Source organism: Saccostrea echinata, unplaced genomic scaffold (assembly GCF_033153115.1).
Source record: "Saccostrea echinata isolate AGI-Se365-2 ecotype Australia unplaced genomic scaffold, CSIRO_AGI_Sech_v1 ptg000047l, whole genome shotgun sequence".
In the NCBI taxonomy this organism is placed as follows: domain Eukaryota; kingdom Metazoa; phylum Mollusca; class Bivalvia; order Ostreida; family Ostreidae; genus Saccostrea; species Saccostrea echinata.
Window position 1 is genome coordinate 13152662 of NW_026889796.1, and position 27158 is coordinate 13179819.

Consider the following 27158-nt stretch of genomic DNA (forward strand, 5'->3'; position numbering starts at 1 on the left):
CATCATCTCACCATCGAGGATTGGGTCGATGGTGCGATTCTTCGATGACGATGAAACGATAGCGCGATGATGATGGTGCGATGGCACGATGAAGCGATATCGCAGCTTCGCATCATCATCATCGGGTCATTGACCTAACAGTCGATGCACGATAGTGCTATTGTGAACTACGTGGCCCTATCCGGATCCCATGCAAATTAATATTCCCCGCTATTCGCGAATGCGGCCGACAAAAATCTTCCATAGGGTAACAAGAATGAACTTGGACCAATTACTATCATAAGTCAATTTTCAAAAATGGCTGTGTAGTTTTGTACTTATTGAGGTTACGTCTGATCTGCTTTATCCACGAATTTTTAGAGCTGAAGATCTTCAGTTTCTGGTTGAGAAAGTTCGGAGAACAAACCAGAGAGCTACAGATCCAAGCATTGTCGAATCCAAGCATTGTCGATTTATGCCACCACTTTTTTGTCGCTCGCTTTGGGTATTATTTCTTTTATTATATGGGTTTCCCAAAAGCAAAAAGCATGGTACATGTATCCGTTAATTAACCATAATCATATTTTACTCATAATCTTGTTACTTTATCTATACATTTCGTGATACCCGATACGCAATAAAAGATATATTACAAAAAAGTGATATGTCTTGCTATAGCAATACAATTGTTAAAAGGGGAAAAAACAAGTCCGTGGAACAGAAAGATATTTAAAAATGTGAAAAAAAATTGACAAGTTAGAGATCAGTTTGTTCTGTCACCTAACGTCAAGAAACTTCAAGTGCATGGTTGCTCCGTGACTTCCGTGACTACAAAGTAAAAATTATGTTTGGTTTTTTTTTTGTTTTTTTTTTTGTTTTTTTTGGTTTTTTGGTTTGTTTGTTTGTTTGTTTGTTTGTTTGTTTTTTTTTGGGGGGGGGGTTGAAATTTTTGTAAATGCACCAAATTTGTTGTTTATTTGTCAGTAAAAGATAATTTAATCAAACATATGTCAGTTTTCAAAGTATATAATAATTTCCCCGTAAATCGCCGTATCCGCGAACTTTTCTGGCAAACCTCGTACAGACAGAATGGCAGACAGAAACTTTTAGCCAAAGAGGGGGACAAACTTGAAATCATTGCAGATTTTTTAATTTGTTGAATAGAAATACAGGCCAAGCGCACAATAGTAAACCTGATTCACTAAATGATTCCTGTCAATCTAAATAAGAGAAATATAATGGAATATATTAATTTTGATTTCTTTATGGTAGACATTTCCTCCGCTAATTATTTTGATGTGATAAAAAAGGGGGAGGGGTGGCATTGTAAAGAACTGTCAGTCAATCTATCCTCAATATAAAACAAGACTACAAGGTTCTTATACAGGCCCGTAGGATGCAATTTCAGTTGGGGGGGGGGGGCACAGCCATACATTTTCAGTTGAGGGGGCACTATCAACTACCGAAAATTCCTTGAAAAGCAAATAAAAAAAAAGGTCATCAGACGTTTTTATTGAGGGGACACAAACATATATTATCTATGTTTACTATAGCAATCTGTATATCGGCAAAACTATTGGGGGGGGGGGGCACACCCCCCCCCCGTGCCCCCCGGTTCCTACGGCCATGTTATATATCTTACCGTCAAATCGTTTCATGTGAAAGTACCATTAAATTTTATTCAGTGGTATTGAAAGAAATGTGTACCCCCGATATTATAAAAAGAATGGTAGTGTCCATGTTTTGCAATGGGAAACTTGAAATTTATATGCAATCCAATCAAGTATCCAATCAAAAAATTAAACATGAGGTGCGCATTGACACTGTGTAATGTAGATTCTGTGAAAGTATCATTAAATTTTATTTAGTGTTATAGGAGGAATTGCGGATAAGAGATGGGAACTCCAATATTATAGAAAAAATGGCAGTGTATATGTTTTGCTATGGGAAACCCGAAATATTTCTCCGTCCAAAAAGTAAAAACAGAGGTGCACAATAGCACTATGTCACAAAATTTCTGTGAAAGTCTCATTAGATTTTATTCAGTGGTATAAGAGGAATTGTGGATAAGAGATGGTACCCCAAAGCGTAACGGACAGACGGTCGGTCGGACATCCCCATTACTATACATCTTATCATATCCCCTCATGAAAAACGGGGCTATTATGAGAATGCATTAGAAAACAAGAGGCCCAAGGACCTTAACGGTCACCTGAGTATAATACAAATTGTAATGGATCCACAGAAGTATAAAGTAATCCAAAAATAAACTGATAGATTATTAAGCTTTGTTGCCCAAAAGCAAGAAAAATCAGATGATAGGGATCAACAAAATAATTAGTCTATTACTCAGTAATAAAAATGTTAAAGCGGATCTATTCACTTGTCTGTATCTGCCCCCATTTGTCAATACCGTCATTCTGACTAAACCAAACAAAAGTGCTTCAGCACTATTAGAATACCAATTTCATTCCTTCTTACATTGGTCTCTCTTGTTCTCTCAACTTTGGAAAAGACAATTATGCAGTAAGTTTGATTGCTTGTCTAATACCCAGGAGCTAAGAAAATTTTCAAAGAATTTATACAGTTTCACTATATGATCATTAGAGCCCCGCCCTAACTCCAGAATCCCTGACCCTGGGGCCACAAATTTCACAACTTTGAAAGAGACAACCTCGCTCTTCATAACCATGCATCTGATTTATCTGTTTAATATACAGGGTAGAGAAGAAGATTTTTAAAGAATTTATGCATTTTCAATATACACTGTTATATGATCATTAGAGCCCCACTCTAACTCCAGATCATGTGACCGTGGGGCCACAAATTTCACAATTTTGGAAGAGGCATCCTTGCTCATAATAATCATACACCTAGTTTATCTCCCAAATATACAGGAGAGAGAAGAGATTTAAAGAATTTATGCATTTCCACTATATGATCATTAGAGACCCGCTCTAACTCCCGAACCCATGGCCTTGGGGCCATGAATTTCACAATTTTGGTTGAATTGAAATTGGTTCAGTGGTTCAAAAGAAGAGGCTAAATTGGTCAAAAGTTTAGGACCGACGCACGTCAGTCGACGGACGGTGACGGACAAAAACAGATAGCAATTGGTCACTTGAGAGCCAAAAGGACTGACCAGTGCGCTTTTCCGTCTTGCACATTAAAAAACACCGCATATATGAATGTGGTATACGGCGTATATATACAGATAAAGACATGGGAACTCGGCACGATTCCAGTTCCCCGAAAGTTTATCTATTTCCCGAGCAAAGCCGAGAAAAAAATAGTCTTGCTTTTTGGGAACTGGAATATAATCGACTCCTTCATAAAAATACTTTTTTAGTTTAACTGTTTATAACTATTATACTGATAGAACCAATCATAAATATTCATGACTTTATTCGTAATATATCTGAACTAGGATTAAAGAAATTGCTCTATGTGCTAAGAATAGGTATGTATCAGTTCATGAAACAAACCTACTTTTTTTTGTAGGGAATCATTCTTTTTACGGTGATTTTCAGCGAATCGCAAAATGTATCGACTCTTATATAGTGAAAAATCATTTGAGGTATAAAACTCACCAATCAGTTAAACTATTTTTTGTAAATAAGGTGATTAACTGTGTATCAATTTTACATTTCCAGTTTTTGCGATTTCAACCGTTTTCATATTACCTTGACATTATTGATAAATAATGAAACACGTTGAGTTTCTGCTCATTCAGGAGTTGTTTTATCATCTGACGTTTTAAGAAATCAAGGTGTTGTAACAGGTTTGAGCAAGATGAATGTTGAGGCATGTAATAATTAACAGTTTCTAAAAATCAGCATGAGCCGATTTCATTAATATAAACAATATTAATGTGTTTGGATTAAGACTTTTGTAAGTTTTTAATTTTTATTATAAAATCACATCAAAGGCAAAAACAATGGTCCATGAAAAGTTCAAAAGGTCTCGGAGCCAAAATGATGAAAGCTCACATACATGTAATCAGATGTTAAAAAGCTCACATAGAGGAGCTTAGATGTTAAAAAGCTATTGATACTCAGCGCGCACACCTTTTGTACAAGCTACATCATAGGGATCACATAATTATTTGGTGATAGCAATTAGTGAGCTAGAGTGTAACTTCATTTATATATATATTGATATAGTCCACCCCTCACCGAAGCTCCGTCTCTGTCGTCTCCTTGTAGGATACGGCAATGTTCTTTGTTTACATCAATATTGTGTATCTTGCACATCAAATGTTGTCCGTCAAATGAAGACGCTCTTCTTATTGTGTCCAATCTCCCAGAGTTTGTAAACAAGTTCATAATTAAGGAGTTATTGTCCGTCGCTCTACACACTGATAGTATCAATTATAATTCATAACACAATATTTAAAATATTAATAAACTCAATGTACAAACTTAATATATCAATTAAAATTATAATTTGTACGCTCATTGCGTTACAATACTTGCGATAAATCTAGAATAGAAATGTAACTAAGTAAGAGAAGTGTCATGGCATATATAATTATATTTGCTCTCTTTTTGAAAGACATATTCCCCGCTAATTATGTTCATGTGCAAAAAAAGGGGAGGAGCATTGTTAATAACTGTCAGTCAATCTAGCTTCATCAAACAAACCTATGAGGTGCTAATAGCTTACGGTTTTCTTACACGTCTTGGAAAATAATTTATAAGCATTTTCTGTTAAATAAGAATCATGTGTTTAACTAAGTTGCTTCCTAATTTAGTTAGGTTGAATCTTGCGAGTAAGATGGCACATATGCATGGCATAAATTACTCTCTTCAAAGGAATGACATTTTGTGGATTTTTATTGCATACTAATAAACACAAAATTAATTAACTGTACGTTGACCTAAAATTATCTTAAATGTCAACATGGCAAAAAATAAAAAAAAAATAATAAAAAAAAAGGTTTACGATATGTTAAATATATGCTCTCTTGGTTTTAATTAACAATGTCTGGGATTCAGAAAATGTCAACAATAACCCCCTCCCCTTTCTCCTTAAAAAAAAACCTTTTTGAAGAAGTGAGGCTAATGCTCTTTGATATTTTTACTCATGACATGATTTCTTTTCTTTGAAAATTTGCTTTATTATAAATTAACACTTGCCCAATTCGCTGGGATTAAAGTATTTCGTGTACTTGCGAAAAGGAAAACAAATTTTTCACAAACGGTAAATAATACACCTTCAAAACACTAGAAATAGCCACATAATATCAAGGAGGCATGGAACAAAATGTTTTCCGTTTTAGTATGAAAATGTTTATTGAATTGCTACCCCCCCTCCCCCCAAACTTTTTGTCGCAGTATGGTGAAATAGTTTCATGTTAATGCACTTAAAATTTTTCTTGTTTGAAAAAGTTTTAACCCCCCCCCCCCCTAAACACACACTAAATAGGACTGAAAAATATCAGGCCCGTAGCAACGGTTTTAAAAGGAACTTCAAGGGACCTCCCAAAAAAAAATCTGACAAACAAAACAAAAAATATTAATGGCAAAAAATCCCTCAGAGGCGTATGAAGGAAAATGTTGCCAAAGAAAAGAAGCTTAGGATGCTATTCAGAAGGCTAGTTACAAAGATTACAAAGACAGGGACAATATGTGATTAAAGACATTACAATCCCGGAAGACCAAGGAATTGTGACCGTGTAGATTTGGACGGTACTTAGGAATTCGTCTGGAACTGCATCCGTTGTTTGCAGAACGAACGGGGTGAGGGAATGTTTGGCGTAGAGGGTACAAGGTATAGGTAGAGGCGCTGTGTGGCCGTGAGGTAAAACAAAGTATAGGTGTGCCGTATTCCCGAAGGTCCACCAATATGCAATTTCAGAGATAAAACAAATGATGAAGGATTCCGTATTTATTAGATGAGTCTCAACGATGGCAACAGTTTACATAAATCAACAAACAGACATATTAAAAAAATGATCGAGTCGGATCTGGCCGAAGTGGCCCCGGACTCAGAGTCCTTACGAGTCGGACGTGGCCGAGACTGGCCTTCGTATATTCCAGACTAAAGATTGAAATTATACATGACTATTTATAAGAATGTACATAATGAGTAAATAAATGACAGGTGTTGACATTTAGTAAAATGAGTGAAAGATTCACAGGTATGGATTAATTAAATAAACTCAATGACGCTTTGATGTTTGGACATAAAAAAAACCCAGATAATTACACAGTGTTGTTTTTAGAGATTAACAGTTCTTGAGACATAGCACTCTGTCTCTTTGTAACAACAGATAAAGAGTCCGAAAAGTGTCACTGGTCAATTAAACAATTAGATTCGCGAAATATATCGTGAGAAATAAAATATGACACAACTTAAAAATTGAAAAGTAAAGTAAAGTCCAAAATAAAGTTCTTTCTTGAACAGTGAATTTTTCACGGTGATAAATTCAAGAACTGATGAGGATTTCACAAATAGTGTGAAACAGTTTCGCGAACTCCTCAGAAAAGTGTCAAAAAGTGTTTCTTCGAAAATTGATTCTAACAATACCAATTAACATTTCCAGTGGATAGAGAATTTTGAAGTATAACATGAAATTAACACCATGCAAATTTTCAATATGTAACAACTCAGGGAAAGAGTTATTGCCTCCGCGTTCGTCAGATCTCAACTGTTTGGATCTGGGGGTACCTAGGGGACCGAATCTAAAATCCTAAACTACTAAATACTGAATGAACTGAAAAGAATACAAACCGTCAAATGTGAGTGTCTTATCAGAAATATGTGAAAATTTTGTGAAAAATTCCAAGAGGCGACTTTCTCTTGTTGAAGAATGAGACGGTATTCATCATTAGATCTGAAATTTTACTATTTTTCATTATTGGCGGAGATTTCTCCTAATGCATAAGATTTTGCTCGATATTTTATGTAAAATGAAACCCATGGATACCTACATTAAATTAAAAAAAAAAAAACAACTTCTTTTCTCTGTATCTATTTCTTGTGTTTGTTAACTCATATATACATACATGTAGATTCAAAACCGTAACATATATTATGAAACACCCTGTAGGAGAGATAACGCACCTTTTTGTAACGGGCCAGTCATTTGGCAACGACAACAGTATAACTCTCATACACAATAATAAAGTGTGATATGTTCTAATTTTAGACCACACTGGAAGGTTTATTAACTCAATGGTAAATTTCAGAATTTATCTACGTACCGTATTCACATTTTGACCTCACTGAGCATAAGGTCGGACTAGGTAAAACAAAAGAAGTCTCGTGACAGTGAAGAGCTGCGGAAAGCTGTAAGCGATACTTTTGTGTGAATTGGAACAGGATTTGAACTTCAAAGTGTAAGTGATTGCCATATGCTTTAAAAGTTGCATTTTCTAACAAAGTTTTCTATGTTTTTATACCTATTATTGGCAGAACCAGGGAGGGGGAGAAAAAATGGCAGGGCGGTGAGCAAACCCAGGGGAAGCACAGGGGCTTGTTCCCAGAGTGTAAAAACTGTTTATTTAAAAAATCATACACCAGCTACTAGTTTTAGCAGTTGGATTTTTTAATATTTTTTACACTCCAGGAGCAAGCCCTTTTGTGGGAAGGATGAGATAGACGAGTGAGTTTGGGGGTGATAATTAAGGGGATGGGGGAAGGAGAAAGAGGAGGTGGTAGATGGGGAAGGGACAGTTGAAGGAATGGGGAAGAGACGGAAAAGGGAGGTGTTCTTACTGTACGTCCACCTACAATGTTTAATATTTTACAAAACTTTGATGTACTTTGTGCGACCCTCCCTCCATTTTAAAAAGATTAGACGATACGCATGAACAACACTAATTAATTTACACACGGACACTGGAAGTTAATGAAGATATAGAGTAAGTGCATGTAATTAATGTGAGTATAGAGTTTTAGCATGTATACTCTATGCACATACTCTATATTTACATTAACTTTTATTACCCGTGTATTTACTTGAAACATTCTGTACATTGCAAACAGCGGAATGATCCCATGTAATATTTCAACAGTCGTTTTTATGCCCCCGTATCGAAGATTCGGGGGTACATAGTTTTTGCCCTGTCCGTCCGTCTGTCTGTCTGTCCGCAAAAAATTTTAACCTTGCCCAAAAGTGGCCATAACTTTTGATTAGTTAGAGCTATGGCTTTCATATTTCACATGTGTATTCCTTATGACAAGACCTATCTTTGAGTACAACCATATTTGACCTTGGAGTTTGACCCAGTTTTGCAAAATTTTATCAAACTTTAACCTTGGCCATAACTTTTGAACAATTGGTGCTAAGGCTTTTATACTTCACATGTGTAATCCTTGTGACAAGACCTTCCTTTGGATACCAACAACTTTGACCCTTTGACCTTGACCTTGGAGTTTGAACTACTTTTGGAAAACTTTAACCTTGGCCATAACTTTTGAACGGTTGGTGCTAGGGCTTTCGTATTTCACAGGTATATTCCTCGAGACAAGGCCTTACTTTGGGTACCAACATATTTGATTTGCATTTGAGAAAGTTTAACCTTTGCTAAAAGTTTGCCATACGGGGGCATCAGTGTTTCACAAACACATCTTGTTTCGTACTGTAATATCCGACGTAAACAACTATTCCAAGGATTGATATTATTACCGTACATCATAGGCATTAAGAATCGTTTGGAGTTATAAAGACGTACTTTAAATTTAATGATCGATTTTATAATAACATAGCAGAAGTTTGAACGTATAAAAGTCGTGCAATGGATGGAAGAAGACTGCCTGCAATTTTTTTTTTATCAATAAATTATATTGAATGGTATATGCGTATTTTTTTGGAAAATACTACTATTTCTTTAGTCGTATTCTAGTATTCAGTTCATGCGCGACCCTAGTATGTAGTTTCAGTCCAAGTTTGTCAAAGTGTCTTGCTTTTCTCACATTTATCTGTCAACTATAAACTTTATCAAAGATATTGTATATTTTTGAAAAAGACTATAATGGGTATTGATCTAACCTGATTACATGCAGGGGCAAAGCAATGATTTTATCGATTCATTGTGAAACTAAAATACATGTACTCAACAATATTGTGTCATGTTCTGCACTCCTGCAATGTTTTCACGTGCACTTTCACTAATTTCGCTGTATTTTTTTCAGAATAAATCTTTTTGTTTAACTATGGCCAATCAAAACCCAGAGAAGCCACCAAAAAAGTATGACATTGGTAAGTCTGGAATATATTTGGAATTGGTAAGTTTGGTGACAAATCTGTATACTATAAAAATGTATTTCAAAAACAGGAACGTAGCATCATTTTTGATAGAGGGATGGGGGAGGGGGTCAGAAAATGATGACAATTTGCAGTGTACTTAAAAAGATCTTATTAAAGTAAAAGAAAAAAAAGGAAATTGTCCAAGCTCAAGAAACGTTTTTTTTTTTAAATTTAGAATGTACATGTATTTTATCAATTGAATACCTAAACATGGAAGGATTTAACTATATTGCAAAAAACTAGGGGAGGGGGGTGCAATCGGCCTTTTATTGAACATTTTCAAAGTGAATTATTTGTAAAAAATTATGTTGGAGAAAAGTGGTGATGGGGGGGGGGGGGGGGGGGCTACATCCTAGCGATATTGCGTGCCTGCAAAAGAGGACAGTGACATGAAATTGAGGTATATAATTAAATTTTACCTAATACAACTGATTTTGCCGTTTTATTAGATATGTAATATATTTGACTATTTTCTCTGTATATTCTTCCCTTGAACTATTTAAGAGCTGGAATTTCAGTGTAATCTATTCGACCGCTGGTCAATAGTTTGTAAATTTCGGACCGGCGATCTATTGTACCGGCCGGCAGTGCACATATACTTTTAGTAAATTATTAGGTAATAAAACAGTTATTTAATGTCTGATCAGTCAGTAGACCATAATATTTTCCCTCGGTGCTGAGAACAGGTCAATACATTGAGCTGTTCCCAGAACCTTGGGAAAAATATTCTGGTCTTTTGACTGATCAGACATTTAATAATTGTGTAATATTTTATTAATAGCGAGTTTTGAGGGCGAAGAAATAATCGAACGAAAATGTCCAAGCGGATACACAGCTAGATACATTAAATTGCACGAACACTGGAAACCACTGGAATTTATCGAAACCGGATTCGCACCTGACCCAAGAACACATGTACCCGAACTCCGTAAAATGGAAGTATTTGATGATGATGTGTTTATCTACGCCTATCCCAAGTGTGGTATGAATAACCTGTCAATCAACGTAGTTTCCTTTATCTGCTATCTGTCAAAATTATATCAAATATTTTATTAATGTTGCCAGATAATCTACCAAAAGAAGAACTAGAATTTATTAATCTGATTCTCTATCTCTCCAGAAAAAAAGTACTGAAAACTATATATTCTTTACGGTTTCTGCAGTTTTGTAACACATAAAAAACAAAACCAAACAATGCAATCAGATCATAATCAAATTAAAAAGAATAATTGGATTTTTAAAAACCCATTCGAGTTTCTGTCCTCATACAAATGTAAACGCTACTGAGAGAACGTCTGTTTTACATATGTAGGTACCCATTGGATTTGGGAAATGATTTTCATGCTACACAAAGGAAAGGGTGAGTATGACAAACGACCGAAAGAGGTCGCCATGTTGGAATTTCACTCTGTCGATAAATTATGCGAGGAGGAGAGACCCAGAGTTTTTAATACCCATCTTAATCCCAACGAAGTACCCACTGCATCGCTGGAGGGTAAAGGAAAAGCTCTAATCTTGCTCCGAAATCCGAAAGATATAGCGGTGTCTTATTATAACCATATAAAAGACCTGAAAGTCAACACGGCAGTTATGACATGGGAGGATTGTGTGCATTTATTAATTAATTATGGAGGTATGAAGTTTACATGCAATAACTATGTTGCATTTCGAATGCAATTTCAGATTGGGGTAAAGGGGATGAAAAAAGGGGCCCTAAGACGTTACTGAGGGGGTATATCACAAAATTGACTTTGACGTTTTATTGTATTACATGTATGTACTGGCAAAATTACTATGGGTACACCCCAAACTTAACCCTGCTCTCTTCCCATTTACTTTTGGCATAAGTTTTTATTTTGTTCCATAAAGACACCATAATTCAAGGGATCAACAGTACATCTTAACAATTTTCATCTCTTTGATTGCTGATTTTTTAATTCTTGAGAAAAGAAGAATTAATTTTTTTTTTAATCTCACATATTTGTAATCTCACATAAATTACAAATTAGAAGCAATTTTTTTTTCTTATACATGTATAAAGATTTACATTAACAAATTTCTTATGCATTTGTAGGTAGATTTGATTTTTTTGATTACGTCAAAGAATGGGAAAACGAAATTAAGAAGAAAAAGAGGAATTATTTGTGTCTATACTACGAGGAGATGAAGAAGGTTAACGTTTTTTGTAACCACATATACTTTTACCAAAGAAAAAAACAAAAATAGGGTTGTGAATTTTTCAATTGTTGAAACATTTGTACGTCATTCTTTTTACACAGTTTAATTTTCCACGTCATTATTTAAAGCCAACGAAGTATATAAATCTCACAAGCCAGCGTTTAATATCCAGTTTTCCTTATACAAATTTAATTTTTACAACGTGTAAGCACGTACAGTGAAACTTGTCTAATCAGGATGTTGTATATTCAGAAATCGTGTCTAAAACGATCTAAATTCTTGTTTTCTAATCCAGAATGTTGTCTAATCGGGCTAATTTCTTTGGAATCAGTGGACTCCAGATAAGACAAGTTTTACTGTACATATTCCAACCTTTTTTCCTTATAGCCAGGCCTATTGTTTTTTTTAATTCTCAAACAAATAACACACAAAGTATGGGACAGGACACACTAAGAATGGGTGTCGGAGATGAGAATCTATAGATTAGTTTACGCGACCTTACCTAGCATTTTTATATTTTCATCATAATGTTCCAAGATGTTCCTTGATTTCATATTTTTACCCAAACGTGAAGTGACTCATTCTTGTATTAATTTTCTGTAGGATCCACTTACAACACTAAAGTCTTTAGCTGAATATCTAGGCATTCCTTGCTCAGATACTCTAGCAGAGGAAATAGTTCATAAATGTAAGATAGAAAACCTGAGAATCGCCAACAGGGAGAAATTTGATCACAGAAACCAAAGCGGTCCAAACCCCGAGATGAATGACCCGGATAAAATGTACAGAAAAGGTAAGTTTTATGTTTAAATGGCAATACTCTGTCAACGTCTAAAAAGTAGTACGGAAAACTGAGACACGTGGCCTTCTGTTTATCCAGGAAAATTAACACACGTATTACCTTGACTTTTCGGTATATGTGTCAATGCTGAAAGTTGGTTGTCTTTAAGAACTAAACCATGTTGATATTTGTCGGCAATGCTATTTGATTTTTCCACGTTCTCCATATATGTCTACATTAGTGATGCAATATTCCGCTGAGAAATAATCCCTTGTAAGATACGATGATACAGATACATCTTTTTCTAATTTTCATAAATAAACTTTACTTTAAAATTTAAAGCTAAAATATGTAACTTTTAAAATTTTAATTTATGACGCAATAGGTCAAAGTAAGTTTTGCCAAGAATCTTGACATTCAGACGTTGACAGAGGTGTTGTAGCAAAGCGTATTTACGCCCTCTGGTGAGGGATTGTTTAAATGGTACTTTTGAGTTCACGCGAAGATTTATTTGGACATGGCAATAAATTGTTTAAGGAGGTTGGATCCTGCCACCAAAAGTAATGAGAATTTTTTATCAAGTATATTTTAAGAATTTATACACATAGCTTAATTAAAAATCAAAACAAAACCTGGGGGTCAATGCGCTTCTTTTGGCGGTACAGAGCATTTAGTTTGACCTTTTTGCACTGTAAATACGTCTTACACATAATCAATTTTTAAAGTTTTTCCTCCAATATTTTTTATTCAAATAAATTATGGGAACAAACACAGCCTTATTTCTTCTCGAATAGACACATTAAAATTTGTCACAACAAAAAAAAATTCAAATTACTCCGCATGTTCAATTATTTGACCTTTTTGCACCCAAAAAATTTCATTTTTCTGGCATTAAACATTTAACAAGCAAAAAAATAATTTGAAAGTAATGACATTTTACTGAATTTAAGAAGAATGGTTAAAAGTATCTTATATATTCAGAAAATAAAATAAAAAGTGGGGGTCTGTGATGTAAATTTTTAGATATTACTAAAATAGTGCTAATTTTAAGCTTAAAATAGGGATATTTTTTTCCTGATTTTCACAATATATTTGCTATATTTATGAAATATGATGATAGAATCTATGACAGTTTATTTGATATACAATTTAGGACCAGTATAAAACAGTTCACTGTACAAAATAACTTTGTGTGCAGGCTGCATGGAAAAATAGGAACCCAAACTTAACATACTTTAAACACTTCGAAAGAGAAAAAATGATCATTTTCTTCTAAAAAACCTTCCGCCACAAAATATAGTTCCTGACTTATTGCTTTTGGTATGGAATTTAATCATGGAGTTTTAACTAAATATAGTTTAATTGGCATTGTAGAATCCAAATTTATTGTAAGAATTAAAACTTTATGCAGAATTTTTAAAATATAGGTTAAGATATAAATCTGATCAAAAGCTCAGGAGCGAACCTCGTTAATATTGAATCTGAGACTGACAGAATTTTAGAAAATTTATGAAATAACAAGATATTGACCCAAATAATTCCCTATAGATGTAAGTTCGAGGTATTTTGTTTTAGCATTTTCATTTTGTCTGAATGGGTTTTATAAGGCCTTGCAAAACTGTTCTTAATTAAAATAATCTATGGTTAAATCTGAAAAAAAAGAACCATTATGGCAGATCAGTGGAGAGAAGTAATGCCCACTGGTCTTAATGGCCGAATATTATTTTAATACAGGAAACTGTTGATTTGTCTTGCAGGAGAAGTTGGAGACTGGAAGAATTGGTTCACTGTGGCTCAAAGCGAGGAGTTTGATAGAGTTTTTAGAAAAAAGATGGCGGATTCAGATTTTCAGTTTGCCTTTGAATAAGTCAATTTTAATTCAATGACTTGGTATTGAAGAACAAATGAACATATTACATTCAATTTTTCTACGTTCAAACGAAATAATAAAAAAGATTTAAAGAAAATAATCTCTCTACTTCGTCATTCTTTATAAACGTCCGTACTAGTTAGTTTCATTAAACATCATTCCTACAAGAAAGGTTTTACAACAAAGGGTCCTGCATACTTTTGATGTGTTTCTCTTTGATTAAGGCCTTTAATTACAAAAGGTGCAGGCCGGCGTGGCGTAGTGGTTAGAGCGTCTGCTCTAAGAGTCGCGAAGTAAGGAGTTGATCGAATCCCACTGGGGGACGTGGAGACCGGTCCTTCGGATGAGACCGTACAATCCGAGGTCCCGTGTCGCAGTAGGTGCTGGTACGAAAAAGATCCCTTACTGCTCAATGGCCGTAAGTGCCGAGTATAGGACAAAATTTGCAGCTCTCCACCGGCAAGTGGTGGCGTCTCCATATGAGTCAAAAATTCTCGAGAGGGACGTTAAACAACATACAAACAAACAAACAAAAGGTGCAGTATTGTTGTAAATCTCTCAGAAACAAGGCACAGTTTGTGAAATTTTAACTGTCATGGATACTGAAGCAATCCAATGGAATTGCGTCTATTCTAAATTCACTCACACTTCCTGTCTTAAAATTTTGTTGTATATATAGATTCAACTCATCCTGTTGATGAGAGAAAAGAAGAATTTTTTTTAAAATTTATTCAGTAGTTCAGACTCGCAGTTAAATTGTGCATCGTCAAAAATTCAGAAGAAATATGTAAATGAACACTGTTATTTACGGAAGCCCGTTGAGGCCATTTCAGAGAAAGAACTATTTTTCATTGCGTTTAATTAAACGCAATAGTATTGTGTTTAATCGGAATAGTACTGCGTTTAAACGCAATAATAATAATAATCGCAATATTACTGCTTTTAAACGCAAAAATTATTGAATTTAAACGCAATAATTTCTTTCTCTGAACTGGCCTCAATGGGCTTCCGAAGTTATTTGTTTTGAGGAAATAAATTTTACTAAAATTTTATAATCAAAAATGTAATTGGGAAAACTTTTTTCTACGGCTTGTCTTCTCTGGCAGTAGAATGAGTAAGGACCAGGGGGAATCCTCTTCTTTTGAGAATAGTCTTTCGCTGTAGTTTTAATAGTTTTTAATGAGATTTTCATTTATAGGCTGATTGCCCCCCCCCCCCCCCCCCTTTCACTTTTTCTTGCAATATGGTCGAACTCTGGAAGTCCTGCATTGAAAAAATAATAATAATAAAAAACAATTATCGAAAAGTTAGAGAAAGATCCTAGTAGACCTCCACCCTCTGCCAGGAAATAGGATTTTCGAGTTCAAGCATGATTTTTTTTTTCTTTTTTTTTTTTTTTTTTTTTTTTTTTTTTTTTTTTTTTTTTTGGTTAGTCAAATTTTGAAATAAAGTTGCTGCAGGTCATTTGGCAATGACAACAAAATAAAATGGAAATGAAATAATTAAATGCCCCCTCCCTCCCCCCACGCACACACAAAAGTGTAACGTTCTTTTTAGACTGGCCACATAGGCCGGAAGGTTTCACGTGTCATCGAAAAATCAACATCTCAAATTGTATGAAAATATCATAATTTACTGCGTATTATATTCATATTTTGATCTCACTGATCATAAGGTTGGACTAGGTATTTAAACATTATATTACGTACTGTTGTGTACAGGTGTAGAAGCGTTCTATACATGTATAGGTGATTAGATATAAACGCGTTGTATTTTTTCGTGTGAATTGGAACATGAAAAGGATTTGAACTCCAAAGTGTAAGTGATTTTTGCACATGCTGTAAAAGATGCATTTTCTGACAGAGCATGCAACTGTTGACATAGCGGGCAGAGTAAATTGGGGGGGGGGGGGAGAGAATGTTATAGTCATGACCAAGAGGGAAAGGGCAAGGGAGAAGCGAAGGTAGCGGAGATGAAGGGGAAAAAGGACTGAAAGGGGTGGTGGGTAAATGGTAGAATCTACATGTATAGTGAGAAAGTGGAAGGATTAGATAGTTTTCATATGACATATTTTCGCTCCGAGTTATTTCTCTTGGTCGCCATCTATGACGAGACTGTAGCTCTACTGGTTGTACTTATAAAGGAAGATAAAAGTAGCACTTGTACTTGAAACTTTGCAACAGCAATAAATAGAATAATGATCCTTGGTTTAGTCTCTTTTTGTGGCAAGATTTATTGCAATCAGACTAAAACTGTAGGAGGAGTAGCCTTTTAAAACAATTTTACAGAAATATGGATTTAAGTAACCATGGCGACATCATTCAACAAAATCAAAAAAACAATATCGACAATTATGTATCTCAGTGAAGTCTACTTGTATGCCAAGTTATACTGAAATCAGACAAAAAGTGTAGTAGGAGTAACATTTTGAAAGTATTTCAGATATTGCTATTTTTAGTAACCATGGCAACACTGTTCATTGAAATCCAAAACTGGTACATATATAGAGAATTATGTATCTAAGTGTAGTCTACTTGTATGCCAAGTTATGCTGAAATCAGACCAAAGCTGTAGGAGGAGTAGCGTTTTGAATGTATTTCCAAGAAATCTCTATTTTTAGTAACCATGGCAACACCATTCATTGAAATCAGTATCCGATACACAGAATTATGTATCTTATTATAGTCTACTTGTGTGCCAAGTTATATTGACATCAGATCAAAACTGTAGGAGGAGTAGCGTTTTGAATGTTTATCACAGAAATTTCTATTTTTAGTAACCATGGCAACACCGTTCATTGAAATCAAAAACCGATACACAGAATTATGTATCTTAGTGTAGTCTACTTGTGTGCCGAGTTATATTGATATCAGACCAAAACTGTAGGAGGAGTAGCGTTTTGAAAGTATTTCCCAGAAATCTCTATTTTTAGTAACCATGGCAATACCATTCATTGAAATCAAAATCCGATAAACAGAATTATGTATCTTAGAATAGTCTACTTATGTGCAAAGTTATATTGAAATCAGACCAAAACTGTAGGAGGAGTAGCGTTTTGAAAAATTGTTTACAGACGGACAGACAGACAGACGGACGGACGACTGACACCTTACTATCGCATAAGCTCTTCCGGTCTCTGACCAGTAGAGCTAAAAACGAAGTTATTAAATAAAAAACAAACGAAATTATTAAATAAAGAAAACGAAATGATTAGATAAAGAAAACGCAATTATTAAATAAAGAAAACGAAATTATTAAATAAAAAACGAAATTATTAAATAAAAAACTGAAACTAAAATACGGAATTGATATATGTGCATGGTAAGGGCCTGAACCCATGAATCATTCCATAAAGCGAACGTGTTATAAAGCATCACTTAGTAATTCTATCATGTCTACAGACCTCGACATTAAAACAAGTGTGGGGAAATAAAAAATTAAAAAGAACTTAGATAAATGTCAAATTGACAAACTTAGAAAAACATTATGTGCCCACAGCCTATAATTCACAATTTTTAAAGTAAATGATTCATAACTGTTCAATTTTGTTTACGGAAATTTAATGCTGTGTCACATCCCCACAACGTCAAAGTATGAGCCTGTAAGCCTGGACGTAGCGATGATGGCTGTTTCTGCTTATTAATGGCATTCCAAAAGAGCTCATGAATCGCTGAAAGGTCAAGACCTTGCGTATCGTATTGCTGAATTCCCCCCGAACTAAACCTAGCGCCCTATCTGTGTACCATAAATCTTAGGTTGTTGAAACAATAGAGAGAATGATTTGAATAGTTTGTGGGATTTGTTATGCAAGTTAGCGTGTGCATTGTTTGTTCACAACTATCACTGACTTATAAATACAGATCGAGAATTTGTCATTTAGAATATGTGAGAACAAATGGTTAACGCATCACTTCTAATTATGCTTTGATAAAATGACCAAGAAATTAGAAGTGTTTTGCTTAATTTTTAATAAAGTAAGCAATCATTAAAATCTACTCATTGTAACCACTTTGACTTGTTTAATTTTTGCACTTGCTCTCTTTAAACAGTTTTTGATAATGTCAAACAAACCCGCAAAATTCCGATCGGTTATGTATTATTTTACAGCATTTTTGTACTGTGCGATAATTGAAAATGATGCATAGCTATGGGAATTTCCTAAATGTTAAAAAGTTCACCAATTGTAAACAACGGAATCTTAACAGACATGTATATCTTAAATAATTGTGCAATTTATTAGCATAATCTCTTTGATTTCATCTCCAGATTCATAATTACAAGTAGACCTTCTGAGCTGAGAGTTTAAGAAAGCTATTGTTAACGAAAACTTGTCATTACTGACCAATTCATCAGACTGGTCAAAGTTCACATTAATCATGTTAATGTAAGATAAAAACAGATCTAAGCATATTGGATAACCAAAGGTAAAATTCTCCCTATTCATGTATTGTGATTGTCTACTGCAACTGGTTATGTTATGGGAATAGCTGAGTGTAAATGAAAATATCACACTTGTTTTAATGTCGAAACAAAATCAGGTCATAGAACACGTGTGCTTTATGGAATGATTCATAGGTTCAGGCCCTTACCATGCACATCTATAAATTCCGTATTTTAGTTTCAGTTTTTTATTTAATAATTTCATTTTTTCTTTACTTAATAATTTCGTTTGTTTTTTATTTAATAATTTCGTTTTCTTTATATAATAATTTCGTTTGTTTTTTATTTAATAATTTCGTTTTTCTTTATATAATAATTTCGTTTTCTTTATTTAATAATTTCGTTTTTTATTTTTTATTTATTTTTGGTTTGCACTATTGGGCTTCCGTACGTATATCTTTTTCAGAATAAATATTTTTGTCTAACTATGGCCAATCAAAACCCAGAGAAGCCACTTAAAAAGTATGATATCGGTAAGCCTAGATGCTTAAGCTTGGTGACAAAATTTTGTATATCAAATGCAGGGTAAAACGCATTAAAGAGAGAGAGAAAAAAAAGAGAGCATTCAATTATTACAATATATTACTATACATATATTTCATAGCGAGTTTCGAGGGCGAAGAAATAATTGAACGAAAATGTCCAAGCGGATGCACAGCTAGATACATTAAGTTGCATGGACACTGGAAACTATTGGACCTCATTGAATCCGGATTCATACCTGACCCAAGAACACATGTACCGGAACTCCGTCAAATGGAAATATTTGATGATGATGTTTTTATTTACGCCTATCCAAATTGTGGTAAAAAAAAAAAAAACCTTTCTGAGTCGTATTATCAATCCATTAAGGTTTATAAACCCTCTGCTTACTCATTAACTCTTATGATTTTCCAAAAGAAATTTATTTACAAGTAAAATACAAACAATCTTAGCATAGCTTGCGGGGCAAAACTGGACAAAAAAGACATTTCATCTTCGCAAATTTATAGAGGAATAATAGACATTTATGTCATTAAGAGTTATCTCTCTTATCAGAGTATCAATGAACCTTACAACCTCAATCTGTCACCATCATACCAAATATTTATTATTGTTGTTTAAAAAGTCAGCCAACATCCAAAACTCTCTCTCTCTCTCTTTCTCTTCCAGTGGGAAGTATTGAAAATAAAATTATGTTTTCTGCACTTTTACAGAAGATAGATTTTTTTTCTCGGAACCTAATCGATTTGATCAATTTGAATTTACATTGTCCCCCCCCCCCCCTCCCCCACTTATCCATTAGATATTTCTGTTATACACATGTTCCATATAAAACGCTGCTGCATTAATCTTTTGCTTTATATTTAGGTACTCACTGGGTATTGGAAATGATTTTCATGCTACACAAAGGAAAGGCTGAATATGACAAACGACCAAAAGAAGTCGCCATGTTGGAACTTCACTCTATGGACAAATTATTTGAGGAGGAGAGACCCAGAGTTTTTAATACCCATTTCTATCCTAACGAAGTACCCACTGCATCGCTGGAGCGTAAAGGAAAGGCTCTAATCTTACTCCGAAATCCGAAAGATATAGCGGTGTCTTATTATAACCAAACAAAAAACCAGAAAATCAAGACATCACCTATGACTTGGGAGGACTGTCTGTATTTCTTTAATAATTATGGAGGTACTAGTATATGTTTTGAATGCTATATCTATATTGTTTTCATTTCTTAATTTACATGAAAAAGTGCCAAATTAAATTCAAAGGATTAAATTATGAACAGTTGATGTCTATGCATTTTATGTATTTCCATTACTAGAAATACAATTATCGAGAAGAAAGAGTTTGTTTTTTTTTTAATCTCGCATATTTTTATGTTAAGGTTTACGTCAAAAATAATTCATACAAATAATAAGCGATGCATTTGTATTTTGTTTATAAAGTTGTTACTTACTTATAGGAGAAATTGATTGGTTTGATTACACCAAAGAATGGGAAAACGAAATAACGAGGAAAAAGAGGACATACTTGTGTCTATACTACGAGGAGATGAAGAAGGTTTTTTTTCTACCACATATACTTAATCTTAAGATTCCAATGCTAATTAGAAAAAAAGGGGGACGAGTTTGCGAATTTTTGATATCCCCCCTTTTTAAACAGATTGCTCAATTCTTAATAAATGAGTGTAAACAAACCAGTGTTATTCAACTTTCTTCACACAAGTTTAGTTTTTACAACATTAATGCACTTATATGTTCTGACTTTCTCTATACCTAGGCCGATTCTCTTTTCCATCCAGGTAGGTAGTATCAGGAGCCGGTTTTTGTGAGAATTATCTATTACAAATACCATAGTAGGAAATTTTACCTCCATACTACCCCTTCCCACCTTTTGTTGCATTACGGTCAAACCCACAAATGGTAATTTATCCAATTTTTTTCAGGGGGGGGGGGTTCGAAAAGTAAGAGTTGTCTTCTAACCCCTACCCATGCCCTACCCACTAAATAGGATTTGGAGTTTGGAAAGTACCTCCCTCTTTTTTGGTCAACTATTTTCTTGCACCCCCCCCCCCAACACACACACTTTGAAGTACGAGGCTACGTGCCTTCCATCTATTTAAAGGGATACTTTGAAAGGAGTGAGCGACGATGAGAATTCATATTATATTATCTCATTTGGAATTTTAACATTTCCTCGCAATCATCTAAGATTGTCCATATTTTCATATTTATGTCCAATGCTTTATTTAACCACATAAAACTTTTAAGTATATTACCCCGATAAAGCATCATAATAGAAACAATATATTTTTTAAAATTTATTCTGTAGAATCCAGTGACATCCGTTAAGTCTATAGCTGAATATCTAGGCATTCCTTGCTCGGATACTCTAGCAGAGGAAATAGTACATAAATGTAAGATAGAAAACCTGAGAATCGCCAACAGGGAGAAATTTGATCACAGAAACCAAAGCGGTCCAAACCCCGAGATGAATGACCCGGATAAAATGTACAGAAAAGGTAAGTTTAATGTTTAAATGGTACTTCTGAGTTCACGCGAAGATTTATTTGGACATGGCAATAAATTATTTAATATTGGCTCTAAGATTTTGTCATTACTGCGTCGCAAAATTTTAAAATTTTTGAAATAACAAGATATTGACCCAAATAATTCCCTATACATGTAAGTTCGAGGTATTTTGTTTCAGCATTTTTATTTTGTCTGAGTGGGTTTAATCAGTGGCGCAGCTAGCAAAATTTTTTCTATATTCCAATAAGGCAAGGGCTCTGGGGAAGCCTTGAGGAGTTTTGAATTATATAATTACCTTGAAATATTTCATTTTTTACCATCGTAGTTCAACTCAATATTTTCATATAAAAGTGCCTAGTTTTGACAATACTTATAGCTCCAAAAAATCCTTTTCTTAAAGCATTTCTGGTTATCATGAATAAACATTGTTATTTACATTACCTGGCAATGTTATTTTTTAATTTTGATAAAGAAAGAGACAACTATTATGGACTAAAGGAAAACCAAAGCAAAAGCTATAAACAAAATCAATGTTTTGGTAGATGTTGTAGAATTTACTTCACAAGTAATACAGATTTTTATTAGCATATATGCGAATTAAATTCCGTATATATCCAATCACCAAAAAAAAAATTGAACGTTCTCCATTACATATTACATTTTATTTATCGATTGTTTTGAAATTATACCACTGGTACAGTGCATTTGGGTAATGAAATTATTAGGGGAATTCGTAAATAGCCTTTTTTATGATTTGCTATTTCTTTTGAATTGACAATATTACGAAATTCGTTCTTGAAATGATAAAACCATTACATGAAACGAGAAGTACACTACAGCAAAGATCTTATATAAAATCTGAAAATATGGATAAAATAAATCTAGATTTTTTTTAAAATTCTAAAACCTATTTCTTTCATCTATTGTTAAACTTTTGACATATTTTTTTAAAAAAAATATTTAATTATTTTTGTTGAAAAATCTGTGTATTCATTTGCGTTGTTGCGTAAAGGGCGCTACGCCACTGGTTTTATAGAGCCTAAGGCTTGTAAAACTGTTCTTAAAGTCATTTATGGCGTATTTTTGATAAGTTTTGATTAACTAAAATTAAAAAGATCTTCTTATTTGCTTTATTTCTTTGTATAAAGATAGGACTTTCCTGTAAATTACACAATTTAAATCAATCGTGTTTCATAGATATTAGAAATTTAAAACAATAACCGATTTATTTACCGACTCCGCATTTAAATATCAGGCCCAGTTTTAAGTCATTTTAACAATAGAAACGTGGGGTTATTCAAGTTCAAAATCGGTGAAAATTTTAATTTGAACGTAAATAACAAATATTATGTTCATCTACATTCAATCTCGTATTTTATTTTATTTTTTTTTAGCTCAGATAAGCCATATACAGCTTTAATTAAAGTAATCTATGGTTGAAATATAATAATGGCAGATCTATACAGAAAAGTAATGTTCACTGGTCTTAATGGTCGAGTTTTATTTTTATACAGGAAACTTTTGATTTGTTTTGCAGGAGAAGTTGGAGACTGGAAGAATTGGTTCACTGTGGCTCAAAGCGAGGAGTTTGATATTTTTTTTAAAACAAAGATTGTAGATTCAGATTTTCAATTTGCTTTTGAATAAGTCTATTTTAATTCAATGACTTGGGATTGAAGAACAAATGAACATATTACATTCAATTTTTCTATATTCAAATGAAATAATAAAAAAAAGTTTTAAAGAAATCTCTCTACTTCGTCATTCTTTATAAACGTCCGTACTAGTTAGTTTCATTAACCGTCATTCCTACAAGAAAGGTTTTACAACAAAGGATCCTGCATACTTTTGATGTGTTTTTCTTTGATTAAGACCTTTTTACAAACGGTGCAGTCCAGCGTGGCGTAGTGGTTAGAGCGTCTTCTCTAGAGTCGCGAAGTAAAGAGTTCATCCTTACGTCGCGGGTTCGAATCCCACTGCGGGACGTGGAGACCAGTTCCTCGGATGAGACCGTACAATCCGAGGTCCCGTGTCGCTTTAGGTGCTGGTACGAAAAAGATCCCTTACTGCTCAATGGCCGTAAGTGCCGAGTATAGGACAAAATTTGCAGCTCTCCACCGGCAAGTGGTGGCGTCTCCATATGAGTCAAAAATTCTCGAGAGGGACGTTAAACAACATACAAACAAACAAACAAAAGGTGCAGTATTGTTGTAAATCTCTCAGAAACAAGGCACAGTTTGTGAAATCTTGACTGTCCTGGTCATTCTGAAGCAATCAAATGGAATTGCGTCTATTCTCAATTCACTCACACTTCCTGTCTAAACAACACTGAGTTTTTTAAAAAATTTTGTTGTATTTATAGAATCAACTCATCCTGATGATGAGAGAAAAGAAGACTTTTTTTTTCAATTTATTCAGTAGTTCAGACTCGCAGTCAAATTGTGCATTGTCAAAAATTCAAAAGAAATATGTTAATGAACACTGTTATTTACGGAAGCCCGTTGAGGCCATTTCAGAGAAAGAACTATTTTTCATTGCGTTTAGTTAAACGCAATAGTATTGTGTTTTTAAACGCAATAATAATAATAATCGCAATATTATTGCGTTTAAACGCAAAAATTACTGAATTTAAACGCAATAATTTCTTTCTCTGAACTGGCCTCAATGGGCTTCCGAAGTTATTTTTTTTTTTTTTTAGGTAATAAATTTTACTAACATTTTATAATCAAAAATGTAATTCCGAAAACCTTTTTCTACGGCTTGTCTTCTCTGTCAGTAACACGAGTAAGGACGAGGGGGAACCCTCTATTTTTGAGAATAGTCTTTCGCTGTAGTTTGAATATGAGATTTTCATTTATAGGCTGATTGCCCCCCCCCCCCCTTTCACTTTATCTTGCAATATGGTCGAACTCTGGAAGTCTTGCATTGAAAAAATAATAATAAAATAAACAATTATCGAGAAGTTAGAGAAAGATCCTAGTAGACCTCCACCCTCTGCCACGAAATAGGATTTTCGAGTTCAAGCATGATTTTTTTCTTTTTTTTTTTTTTTAGTCAATTTTTTTAGTCAAATTTTGAAATAAAGTTGCTGCAGGTCATTTGGCAATGACAATAAAATAAAATGGAAATGAAATAAATGCCCCCCCCCCCCCCGCAGACACAAAAGTGTAACGTTCTTTTTAGACTGGCCACATAGATTTCACTGATCATAAGGTTGGACTAGGTATTTAAACATTATATTCCCTAATGTTGTGTATCTAGAAGCGCCCTGTATAGGTGATTAGATAAAACGCGTTGTATTTTTTCGTGTGAATTGGAACATGAAAAGGATTTGAACTCCAAAGTGTAAGTGATTTTTGCACATGCTGTAAAAGATGCATTTTCTGACAGAGCATGCAACTGTTGACATAGCGGGTAGAGTAAATTAGGGGGATGGGAGAATGTTATAGTCATGGCCAAGAGGGAAAGGGCGAGGGAGAAGCGAAGGTAGCGGAGATGAAGGGGAAAAAGAACTGAAAGGGGTGGTGGGTAAATGGTAGAATCTACATGTATAAAATGAGAAAAGTGGAAGGAATAGATAGTTTTCATATGACCTATTTTCTCTCCGAGTTATTTCCCTTGGTGGTCAACCTAGTAATTTTTCCTCTTTGTCTTAAAAATCTAAGAGGGTGTAGCAGAAATATTTGGGGAGAAATCTTTATAGAATAAAAATTATGAAATAAAGGAGGCTTTAACAAATGTATATTTTTCAGAAAAAAAACATGCTTCCTACCCAACAATGGCCAGTATAAAAAGTTAAAGTTGGTTGAATAATGAAGGAATATGAGCATGTTGCCCTCCATTATGGCGGCCAACGGGAAATAACTCTTGCTAATTTGGGCCTACTGAAAACTATCTATAGAGAAGAGACGAAGGAGAGTAACGTTCTCATTGTCTGCCTAAAAATAGCATTATTTTACAAAACCTTATATTGACTTCGTGGCACTCCCTCCGTACATAAAAAAATATTGAACGATTTATCCTTAGCTTACTAGATAACATTAATTTACATCATGCAAACAGCGGAAAAACCACAGGTAATAAAATCTGTTCATCAATGACATCTTGCGGAAACTAAAATACATGTACTCAATACTGTGTATTTTTATTCATGTAAATGTTTCCACTGCAACTATAATTTGGGACGTATATTTTTCAGAATAAATATTTTTGTCTAACCATGGCCAATCAAAACCCAGAGAAGCCACTTAAAATGTATGATATCGGTAAGTCTAGACGCTTGGTGACAAAGTTTTATATATCAAATGCAGGGTAAAACGCATTAAAGAGAGAGAGAAAAAAGAGAGCATTGAATTATTATAATATATACATATATTTCATAGCGAGATACATTAAGTTGCATGGACACTGGAAACTATTGGACCTCATTGAATCCGGATTCATACCTGACCCAAGAACACATGTACCGGAATAATGGAAATATTTGATGATGATGTTTTTATTTACGCCTATCCAAAATGTGGTAAAAAAAACCTTTCTGAGTCGTATTATCAATCCATTAAGGTTTATAAACCCTCTGCTTACTCATTAACTCTTATGATTTTCCAAAAGAAATGTATTTACAAGTAAAATACAAACAATCATAGCATAGCTTGCGGGGCAAAACTGGACAAAAAAGACATTTCATCTTCGCAAATTCATAGAGGAATAATAGACATTTATGTCATTAAGAGTTATCTCTCTTATCAGAGTATCAATGAACCTTATAACCTCAATCTGTCACCATCATACCAAATATTTATTAATGTTGTTTAAAAAGTCAGCCAAAATCCAAAACTCTCTCTCTTCCAGTGGGAAGTATTGAAAATAAAATTATGTTTTCTGCACTTTTACAGAAGATAGATTTTTTTTTCTCGGAACCTAATCGATTTGATCAATTTGAATTTACATTGCCCCCCCCCCCCCACTTATCCATTAGATATTTTTGTTATACTCATGTTCCATATAAAATGCTGCTGCATTAATCTTTTTTGTTTTATACTTAGGTACTCACTGGGTATGGGAGATGATTTTCATGCTACACAAAGGAAAGGCTGAATATGACAAACGACCAAAAGAAGTCGCCATGTTGGAACTTCACTCTATGGACAAATTATTTGAGGAGGAGAGACCCAGAGTTTTTAATTCCCATTTGTATCCCAACGAAGTACCCACTGCATCGCTGGAGCGTAAAGGAAAGGCTCTAATCTTACTCCGAAATCCGAAAGATATAGCGGTGTCTTATTATAACCAAACAAAAAAACCAGAAAATCAAGACGTCAACTATGACTTGGGAGGATTGTCTGTATTTCTTTAATAATTATGGAGGTATATATTTTGAATGCTATATCTATATTGTTTTCATTTCTTAATTTACATGAAAAAGTGCCAAATTAAATTCAAAGGATTAAATTATGAACAGTATATGTCTATATATTTTATGTATTTCCATTACTAGAAATACAATTATCGAGAAGAAAGAGTCTGTTTGTTTGTTTTTAAATCTCGCATATTTTTATGTTAAGGTTTACGTTAAAAATAATTCATACAAATAATAAGCGATGCATTTGTATTTTGTTTATAAAGTTGTTACTTACT

General features: G+C 34.0%; 2 protein-coding genes across 4 annotated transcripts; both read left to right on the forward strand.

The window, feature by feature from the left end:
* The first annotated feature begins 7091 nt into the window (after window positions 1-7091).
* On the forward strand, window positions 7092-14164 carry LOC133202306 (sulfotransferase 1A1-like). Of its 2 annotated transcripts, none has more exons than XM_061338100.1 (7): window positions 7092-7322; window positions 9121-9187; window positions 10017-10217; window positions 10548-10868; window positions 11310-11407; window positions 12017-12206; window positions 13952-14164. In XM_061338100.1, the coding sequence occupies exons 2-7, from the start codon at window positions 9142-9144 to the stop codon at window positions 14059-14061; spliced, it is 966 nt and encodes a 321-aa protein (XP_061194084.1). In that variant the 5' UTR covers window positions 7092-7322; window positions 9121-9141; the 3' UTR covers window positions 14062-14164. The 2 variants fall into 2 exon arrangements, with proteins under 2 accessions (XP_061194084.1, XP_061194085.1); XM_061338101.1 differs by having other exon boundaries at window positions 7093-7322; window positions 10548-10595.
* A 4721-nt stretch (window positions 14165-18885) lies between these two features.
* Window positions 18886-23201, forward strand: LOC133202307 (sulfotransferase 1B1-like). 2 transcript variants are annotated; one of them, XM_061338102.1, is made up of 6 exons: window positions 18886-18977; window positions 19109-19309; window positions 19855-20175; window positions 20453-20550; window positions 21322-21511; window positions 23059-23201. In XM_061338102.1, exons 1-6 carry the CDS (start codon window positions 18932-18934, stop codon window positions 23166-23168), a joined length of 966 nt encoding a protein of 321 aa, XP_061194086.1. In that variant the 5' UTR covers window positions 18886-18931; the 3' UTR covers window positions 23169-23201. The 2 variants fall into 2 exon arrangements, with proteins under 2 accessions (XP_061194086.1, XP_061194087.1); XM_061338103.1 differs by lacking the exon at window positions 19109-19309 and having other exon boundaries at window positions 18888-18977.
* The last annotated feature ends 3957 nt before the right edge of the window (window positions 23202-27158 follow it).

Excerpts from the sequence above, each read along its gene's own strand:
- LOC133202306 (XM_061338100.1), top strand. The coding sequence starts at position 9,142 with ATGGCCAATCAAAACCCAGAGAAGCCACCAAAAAAGTATGACATTG. Across the intron at positions 10,869-11,309 it reads TTTATTAATTAATTATGGAG|GTAGATTTGATTTTTTTGAT; the intron begins GTATGAAGTTTA and ends ATGCATTTGTAG. Across the intron at positions 11,408-12,016 it reads ACTACGAGGAGATGAAGAAG|GATCCACTTACAACACTAAA; the intron begins GTTAACGTTTTT and ends AATTTTCTGTAG.
- LOC133202307 (XM_061338102.1), top strand. The coding sequence starts at position 18,932 with ATGGCCAATCAAAACCCAGAGAAGCCACTTAAAAAGTATGATATCG. Across the intron at positions 20,551-21,321 it reads ACTACGAGGAGATGAAGAAG|AATCCAGTGACATCCGTTAA; the intron begins GTTTTTTTTCTA and ends TTTATTCTGTAG. Across the intron at positions 21,512-23,058 it reads GGATAAAATGTACAGAAAAG|GAGAAGTTGGAGACTGGAAG; the intron begins GTAAGTTTAATG and ends TTTGTTTTGCAG.